We start from the raw sequence: 9903 nt of genomic DNA, 5'->3' as shown, positions 1-9903 counted from the left end.
ACAGGCTGTACCGGTGGTAAATATACGGCCCTCAGACAGAGCAGGCAGGTTGTCGATGAGTGACAGAGCAGAATAAGGATGGAGCAAAGTGTGGATGTGCTGTCCTTGAAGGACGTACAACTCGGTTTTGTTTATATTTTGCTTAGCCTATAATTTTAAATGAAAGATGTCGTATTTATTTATTTTTCTCTGCGACACTTTTCCTACTGTATTAACAGAAAAATGTCAAACGAATTTAGTATTTTGACAAGACGAATAAAAATAGCTAATAGGCTATTTTTGTACAACCTACATTTTGATTTTTTTTCTCTCTGCGACACTTTTTCCCTATTGTGTTGTCAATGTTAAACGAATTGTATCCTGACAAGGTGAATAAAAATAAGAACATTTTGATTTTCTCTGACACTTTTTTTCCCTACTGTGTTGCATAAAATATTAAACAAATCTTGTGTCTTAAAGGCACAATGTGTAAGATTTTTTTTATTAAAATATCCAAAACCCACTAGAACAGTGTTATATATTTTGCTGACTTGTGTACTTACATTATCCCAAATGTTTCGAAGAATGTTTAAATCCAGAGAAATAAGCAATTTTAACTAGTGACCCGGGACGTGTCCGTAGTGTCATTGTGTCGCCTGCCAATGACGTCATACACCCTCGATTTCCGGTTTTGTTTTGTGGAAAACATGGAAACACCAAAGACGCTTTAATATGTTGTGCGTTTTAATAGACAGGTGACGACCGCACAGAGTAGCATTACAACTTTCAAAATGCATATAGTATGATAAAACGGCGCTGCTTTACCCCACATACGCACGACCGGAAGGAGCAAAGCAGTCGACTGTGGCATAATAAAAGCTCCGCTGCTTTTGAAAATTACATATTGTGCCTTTAAGTGTTTATTTGTGTTTTTGAAGGTACATGTGTGTGTTTGAATGCATGCTTGAAATAGACCAATTAGTCACTTTATTTGACTGTTGTTTTAGATTTTTTTTGTGTGTGTTTTCACGCGTGTCATTTTAGTTGGTTTACGTTGAAGTGTGTATGTTAGTATTTCTATAATGTGTGTTTACATGTGTTCTTGTGTAATGATTGTATGTGTGTATACCAGGGTTCCTCAATAGGCGGCCCGTGAGAGAAATCTGCCTGAGTCCCATCGGATTGCGTCGGCTGTGCGGATGAAGACCACAACTCCCATGATTCCACACTCAGTCACGGCATCATCAAACTAAGCCTTTGTCTATTTGTATATTTTGAATACGCGCCATCTAGGTGAAAATTACATATTGTGCCTTTTAAGATAATTCATATAAATTTAAGTCAAATTCAATAAATTCAAGACTCTTGACAAGACGAATAAAATAACATACAATTTTGTGCAGACTACACTTTTATTTGTCAGCCTATCACTCTTTCTTTCAGTAGCGGAAATTTAAATGTGAGATTCTGGAAATGAGATCTTAATTTAACGGGAAAGGTCGGGTCGGGAAGAAAATAATTCTAAGCGGACAGCGGATGAACAGAGTGAATATATAGCGGGAGCGGGACTAAAAAAACAGACGACACAAGGTGTGTGTTTATCGAAAGATTGTTATAATATCTGCATCTGTGCAGTTCTTTGTCATAAAAACAGTTTACAAAATGTCACGGGGGAGCAATCGGTTTCCCATCAAACGTTAGGCTACTGTAAAGTTTTCGCTGTGTTCACCCCTCATCACACCACAGCTGTTTCCTCCAGCGAAAATCTAGCCCTTAACACATATGAACGCATACTTAATAAAATGATCATGTTGCTATTTTCATTTGAAAATGTAATATAAAAAAAAACATTACAGTGCATGTGGCATACCATACAGTCATTCACAGAACTGATTAAAGATAGTGACAGACAGCACTCAGTCAATTCACTCATTTTAACTAAATATCAGAGTGATTGACAGATATACAGTAGAAACATTGTGTTGTTTTGTATTAAATAATACATTTATTAGCCTTCGAGTAAGGGAAGCACAACTCGGGAAATGAGAGCATCCGAGGAGCATGTGAATGCTATGTATATTTATTTTAAATATTTCTAATGTTCTTTAATGTTATCCATTGTTTTTTTTTTTGTGGCTCTTTTTTTTAGGCACGGTACCGTTTTAAAAGTATCGATTTGGCACCGGTATCGTAAAAAACCCAATCGATACCCAACCCTAATTATAACAGGCACCTTCCGAGTAGAGACCTGCGCGGGACGCATCGGAGCAGAGTGCGGTGCGGGACAACACTTGATGGGCGGGTAGAGACTCATGTGTGCGGGATGCGGGAGAATAAGGGTGTACTCTCACTAGGCAATCTTAACCGTGCCCGAGCGCGTTTGACCCCCAAAACCTGGTTCGTTTGAGTAGTGTGATCGGTCTCGGTTCGTTTAGCCGTCCCTGGCTCTGTTGGAAGAGGTGGGCCAGAGCACGGTTCGTGTAAAGACACAATCGCAGACTTATAAGTGCATTACCGACACCTACAGTGGGTACGGAAAGTATTCAGACCCCCTTAAATTTTTCACTCTTTGTTACATTGCAGCCATTTCCTAAAATAATTTAAGTTCATTTTTTTCCCTCATTAATGTACACACAGCACCCCATATTGACAGAAAAACGAAGCATCTGCAAAATGACAATGTAAATATATCTATTTTATACAGTTCAAAACCAATTACCTCACTCACATGTGTTCTTCTCCTTATCTTTCTTCCCTGCTCAGCCTTAGTCTCTAGCTACAATTACGTTCCCTATCCTCTTAATTTTTTTTTTTTTTAATAAGTCTCATACAGTGGAGAGGCTGGTACATGTCTAGTGTGTTTACACCGTTTTCTCAGTTCTGGTGCCAAACTCTGTTGTAACTTGTCTCAGTTGTCATAGTGCTTCCACCAAAATATACGGCATCGCCATAAAATGATACTATAGAAACAGGGTATTTAAGGAGAATATTGAGGTTGCAATAGTTCTGTATTGTTTAGGAACAATCCTTAGTGTCTGACAGTCCCTGTCATTTACTTTCAGTTTTTGCCCACTACTATTCTTTGCTGAAGTCTTGTCATCCTTTGCGTGCACAGTTATAAAGACTGTTCTTAAAGAGATAGTTCACCTTAAAAATGAATTGTCATTGACTCACCCTCAACTTTTCTAAACCTTTATGAGTGTTTTTTATATGGAGGTAGGGCTGGACAATAATTAAATATCAGTATGTATCGCAATTTTTTTTTTTTCAATAACTGTGATATGGTTTTTAAACACATTTCCGATATTTCGATATAGCCTACATTACCAGTGTTTCCCATACATTGATGTATTTGTGGCGTTTGACTTCATTGAATAAACATGAGCACTGCACGTTTTAAAATCAAAACTTGTCGCGAGTGTTTTATATGAATGTATCTCTAAAGGGAAAGGACTGTCTTCAGAAAAGTTTCGATGGGATTTTTATTTAATCTAATAAAGAAGGGTTCATGAGCAGAGCTGCTTTGATTACAGCCATTACTGGAGAAACCGCTAGTTCAACCGCTCTTAAAGAGTCTCCTGCTGGCCGAGAATCAGTTTGCATTTTTCACACTCTTTATACTGGCTATCAGCCTACACTACCAGTCAAAAGTTTTTGAACAGTAAGATTTTTAATGTTTTTTTTTCTTTTTTAAGATTTTTCTTCTGCTCACCAAGCCTCCATTTATTTGATCTAAAGTACAGCAATTTTTAAAAAAATATTTTTATTATTTAAAATAACTGCTTTCTATTTGAATATATTTTAAAATGTAATTTATTCCTGTGATCAAAGCTGAATTTTCTGCATCATTACTCCAGTCTTCAGTGTCACATGATCCATAAATCATTCTAATATGCCGATTTACTGATTATCAATATTTAAAACAGAATTTTTTTTTCTCAGGATTCTTTGATGAATAGAAAGACCTACAGATCAGCATTTATCTGAAATAAAAACCTTTTGTAACATTATACATTATTCCATTCAAAAGCTTGGAGTCAGTATGAAATTATAGAAATTAATACTTTTATTTAGCAAGGATGATTTAAATTGATCAAAAGTGAAGATAAAGACATTTATAATGTTACAAAAGATTTCTATTTCAGATAAATTCTGTTCTTCCGAACTTTCTATTCATCAAAGAAACCTGAAAAAAATCTACTCTGCTGTTTTCAACATCATAATAAGGAGGATAAAGAGGATATTTTGAAGAATCACAGGTATCCACGCTATGGAAGTCAATGGCTACCAGCTACTGTTTGCTTACCAACATTCTTCATAATATCATCTTTTGTGTTCTCTAGAAGAAAGAAACTCATACAGGTTTGGAACAACTTGGTGGTGAGTAAATGATGACATCATTTTCGTTTTTGGGTGAAGTGTCCCTTTTAATCCACTGTTATTTTCTAAATCTGTGATCAAGAATATATTGTATTTGTGTACTCAACATGAGTGTTAAGCTGCTAAAAAGATGCTTGAAGGCATTTTGGAGAATGAGGAGAGAAGTGCTGTAGAATCATATGGAGGCTTTAAGAATGCCTTATATTAAGCTGTCTGTATCTGTGTGTGCACAGGTGATCGTGATGGAGAAGTGTCTGTGGTGCACCACCTCCCTGGAGGCAGAGGGTGACGCAGCGATAGTCGCCATGCTGCGTCGCTACAGCTCAGTACGGCTGTCTGAGAGAGAGATGGACTCTCTGAATGAAGACCTCGGCTGCTGTCTGGAGTGTGTGGTGGAGTACCATCGAGCCAGAGACAAGGTCCCTGATCTGCACAAGGTACACAAACACTCTGAGCAAAAGTCACACTGTAAGGGGCTAACAGAAGGGCTTTCTGAAGTTTCATTTAGCTGTCTGTACACAGACTGTTTAATACGGCTCGGAGGTGGTATAAATGCAATTGCACAGCAATTACAACTGGATACTTTCTTACTGAGGTGCGAGAGCAGGCATATTTTTGTCTGTCCTTACACAGAATTTTGAGCTGGCACAGAGCAGCCTTAACTCGTACTACATACGGTATGTAGACGATTTTTATGAATAAAAATATGAATTAAGTATAATTACTGTGAATATAGCCATTTGTGTATCAAGTTATTCTACGATTATTATTTTAAAAAGCTCTCTAACACTTGCACTCTCTTCGTTTTCTAACGGCATGTTTTCTTTAAAAAAAAAAAAAGGTCCCTAACACTAGCTTTCTCTGTTCTTTTTCTATTCTATCTACTTGTTTTCTTTTTATTTATTAGAAAAAAGACTCTCTAACACTAGTGTTTCCTAATCATTTTCTATACTATATACTATTAAAAAAAACCCCAAAAAAACCTTGCTACATGTACTGCATTAGGCTAACCGAGTCTTGTCATAGCACTTGCATATTATTGCTCTTTTGTTGGTTTTGATTGCTTCTGTTGTCCTCATTTGTAAGTCTCTTTGGATAAAAGCGTCTGCTAAATGATTAAATGTAAATTATGATCATGTGCCTGTGTGTATGGAGGCCTGCAGGCGAGTGGAATGTACAGACGTTGCAGGCATATAGTGTATGGGAGTGTGAAATGTGTAGAACGCCTGGAAAATCTGTATAAAAGATTGTACAGACACACAAGGTGTGTTCCCATTACAGATTTGCGCAAAACTTTGGCGATATTTTATAAATGTCGATAAAAAAAGTATTGCAAAATGACGGCATTTCCATTAACCAATGTTATGCGACTAAAACGTAAACTTTTGCCTCTCGCGATAAGTCATGGCAACGGATTTTGGTGGGATTTTGACGGATTTTGGCTAAATTTATTTAGTATCTTTACAGAAGCAGCACAGAGAGCCGCTTCAGAAACGTGTGTGGCGTGGCTGGAATAATCACAAGCATTACTAATGGCCGCAATCAGCTTCAGTGGCCATATTAGAGCCACACTGCACCACAGACGTGTGCAATGTAAACTAAGCATTAACATTAGGGAAAGCCCCTTATACTGGAGAGCCGCCACGTATGAAGTGTTTCTTGGAGGTTATAGTACGTTGAAGAATGGTCATATGACTTTTTACATACGCCATGTGACCTGTAAATGCGGAAAAAACGTTTCCATTGCAGTTTTGCGAATTATTCCTTTTTCGCATTGCCTGAAAAACCACCTCATGTGAGCGTAAAAACTTTTTTGCTATATATGGGCGTTTTTGCAAAATTGACACGTTTCCATTAGGCATATTTTCAATTCGCAATTTCAATTTTCGCAATTTGAAGGGTAATGGAAATGCGCCTACAGACTCTAGAGATTCTCTGCAGAGTCTCTCTGCTTCATTATCTCTGATAATAAAGTCTTCTGGCATCAAAACCTCAAGACTTCGAGAGTGATTTCTCACAGAAGCCACCACTTGTAAAGATACAAATTACTGTTGATCTCAGAATGTTGTTGTATGGACCCTTTTCACATGTTTTCATTGTTAACATTGTGAATTCTTGTAGAAACTGCCTTCTCTTCTGTGCAAGTAAGTAACACTCAAGTCACAGAGTTCAGATGCCAAAATCGGACTTTATTGTTGGAGACAACAAATTTGAAATTCTTGCAGCCGCAGAACATCTTACCATCTTGCTTGCAATTTGCACTTACATTTTTAAGCAATGATTTCTTTCCAGTTGTTCTCCTCCTTTATCTCACAGGTACTCCCTAATTCTTCTTTCACGGTCACCTCACTAATTGGTCATCTTGTTCCCTTTGTAAGGGTGGCAGACTGCCGTCTTGTCTGTCAAAACATTTACATTGTATCACAAAGTGATTATTCAGTGTATTCATCTAATTTTTTTAATCAAAAGAATATGTTGAAGGCCATGTGAATTGTGAACCAAAAGAAGTAACTGAGGTAGTGACTGCAAACTGATTTTAAAACAGTAACCATCATATACTAAATTTCTGAGGATCACACACTTCCAGACTTCCAAGTTGTTCAGATCACAAAAAACTTGCACAGAAATGCATGCCATATGTGCTTAATCTGAAATGCTTAAGTGTATGCTGCAGAAGGTCAAAAGTGCATTTAACAATAGCTATAGAAGTGGAATAAGTTTGATTCAGCTTTTGCATTTTCTGAAGAACAGAAGACCTTGGTGTTTTCACCATGTTTCTTCTCTGCACATCTCTTCCCTAGCTTGCTTCCTAATCTAGTTGTCTAATTAAACTGGCATTGTTTATTATGAAGATTGTTGGCCCTTTGACTAATTGCTTTTGTTCTTGTAATTCATGTTGGATAAAAGCATCTGCTAAATGCATAAATGTTGTGTTCTTTGAGCTTGCACGTGTCCAGACATTAATTCTTGCTTTCTTGCAGCATTTGTGGGAAATGGAGAAGGCTCGACTCGTGCATTTGTTGGGAGCCATTCTGGACAAGGAGCTGGAGGAGGACGATATCTTTATTATCGAAGATGATCACGTGGAGCCGGTGTCGAAGATCTTGCCTGCAGAATTCCACGACCGTCTCCGTTCTCCACTGTTTGAAGTTCTGAAGTATCCGTACTTGCTTTGCTACCGTGATCTGTGTAAGTCACATTCTCATATCCAACATCATTCCATGTGGTGTAGTGGGTGGTTAAAAATCTGAAAACTGGAAGGTTATTGATAGATTGAAATATTTTCATCTATCTCATAGAAGACATTTGTAGAAGTTGCTTTGATATTATGAGAGTCTGATGCATTTTAAAGGCCTACGTGAATGAGAAGGGCAGGGGCGCCGCTAGCAATTTTGGGCCCTATGAAAGAAAATGGGGTTGGGCCCCCTACTGCACCAAACATACACTATATTGCCCAAAGTACTTGGGCACCCCCTTCTAATGAACAGGTGTGACTACTTTAGTCATATCCACGAGTACAAATCTTAATGTTTAAGCATATAATGATATTATAGGGAATTGTGTGCTTCTAATTTTATAGCAATAGTTTGGACATGACCCTTTTCTATTCTAACACAACAATGCGTGCCCAGCTGAACACCTCTGGTGTGACTTTAAATGCAGACCTTGGGCAAAACACTATGAATAAACCTTTTTTTTTTTTTTAAAATAAACCTTTCCTTATATTAATGTTTAAGCACATAATGATATTCTAGGGAATTGTGTGCTTCTAATTTTATAGCAATAGTTTGGACATGACCCTTTTCTATTCTAACACAACAATGCGTGCCCAGCTGAACACCTCTGGTGTGACTTTAAATGCAGACCTTGGGCAAAACACTATGAATAAACCTTTTTTATTTTTTTTTATTTTTTTTATTTTTATTTTTTTTATATAAATAAACCTTTCCTTATACACAGAGGCATTGTTGTGTTAGAATAGAAAAGGGTTCTGTCCAAAATATTGGTATAAAATTAAAAGCACACAATTACCCGGAATATCATTATATGCTTAAACATTAAGATTTGTACTCATGGAAATTACTAAAGTAGTCAAACCTGTTCATTAGAAGGGGGTGTCCCAATAATTTAGGCAATATAGTGTACAGGCCAAACTAGCTATTCAAAATCTTTGTCTGCAATTTAATAATATTGACCTATCACTTTTGCTATTGCTTTTGATCATTAGGTATCAGTAACATAATTCATTCAGAACCTGTTCAATGGACATAGACTTTCTGTAGCACACTATTCTGCTGATATGGAATGAGTTTGACTACTTAATCAGTTATATTAATAGAAATGCTTCACTGGGGCAAACAAAAAAATCCTAAAATAATAAATCGGATACCCCATAGCAGCATTTCCAGCAGTATCCAACATTTATCAATCATGATCTTACTCGGCTAATGTGACTATTAGCTTAACAGCTGTATTCCTTGTTTGCTAGCTACCTATGCACATACAGCATACAATGTTAAAAATGTTCTACATTATGAACATTAACCCGAAAACCTTTAGCTTCATACACTGTAGATAATTGTGTGTGAAAACGTGCGTGAGCCCTTAGAATCGTCCTAACTTCCCCCCTTAGCGACGCCCCTGGTGAAGGGTGCAAAAATGAGGAATGTGTACACTGCATGCAAAGGATTATTAAAATCTCGATAGCTCATGTGCAATATACAGGTGCATCTCAATAAATTAGAATGTCGTGGAAAAGTTCTTTTATTTCAGTAATTCAACTCAAATTGTGAAACTCGTGTATTAAATAAATTCTATTCACACAGACTGAAGTAGTTTAAGTCTTTGGTTCTTTTAATTGTGATGATTTTGGCTCACATTTCACAAAAACCCACCAATTCACTATCTCAACAAGTGAAAACGTGCGTGAGCCCTTAGAATCGTCCTAACTTCCCCCCTTAGCGACGCCCCTGGTGAAGGGTGCAAAAATGAGGAATGTGTACACTGCATGCAAAGGATTATTAAAATCTCGATAGCTCATGTGTAATATACAGGTGCATCTCAATAAATTAGAATGTCGTGGAAAAGTTCTTTTATTTCAGTAATTCAACTCAAATTGTGAAACTCGTGTATTAAATAAATTCTATTCACACAGACTGAAGTAGTTTAAGTCTTTGGTTCTTTTAATTGCAGACGTGTCAAGGAATTTGGCTACAGTTGTCGTATTCCTCTTGTTAAGCCACTCCTGAACCATAGACAATGTCAGAGGCGTCTTACCTGGGCTAAGGAGAAGAAGAACTGGACTGTTGCCCAGTGGTCCAAAGTCCTCTTTTCAGATGAGAGCAAGTTTTGTATTTCATTTGGAAACCAAGGTCCTAGAGTCTGGAGGAAGGGTGGAGAAGCTCATAGCCCAAGTTGCTTGAAGTCCAGTGTTAAGTTTCCACAGTCTGTGATGATTTGGGGTGCAATGTCATCTGCTGGTGTTGGTCCATTGTGTTTTTTAAAAACGTCTCTGCACCCGTTTACCAAGAAATTTTGGAGCAC

The 9903-nt window shown here is 37.3% G+C and overlaps 1 protein-coding gene across 2 annotated transcripts in view; it reads left to right on the top strand.

The window, feature by feature from the left end:
• Positions 1-9903, top strand: part of setx (senataxin) — a 37188-nt gene that overhangs the window by 9064 nt on the left and 18221 nt on the right. For both annotated transcript variants that reach the window (XM_016272758.1, XM_016272757.1), the window contains exons 2-3: positions 4593-4796; positions 7341-7548. In XM_016272758.1, the coding sequence (XP_016128244.1) occupies positions 4602-4796; positions 7341-7548 (403 nt within the window). In that variant the 5' untranslated portion in view covers positions 4593-4601. The remainder of the gene's footprint in view (positions 1-4592; positions 4797-7340; positions 7549-9903) is intronic.

Source organism: Sinocyclocheilus grahami, unplaced genomic scaffold, assembly GCF_001515645.1.
Source record: "Sinocyclocheilus grahami isolate Dianchi unplaced genomic scaffold, SAMN03320097.WGS_v1.1 scaffold73.1, whole genome shotgun sequence".
Classification (NCBI taxonomy): Eukaryota; Metazoa; Chordata; class Actinopteri; order Cypriniformes; family Cyprinidae; genus Sinocyclocheilus; species Sinocyclocheilus grahami.
The sequence above is the reverse complement of the archived record's forward strand: the minus strand, read 5'-3'. Positions and strand labels throughout refer to the sequence as shown.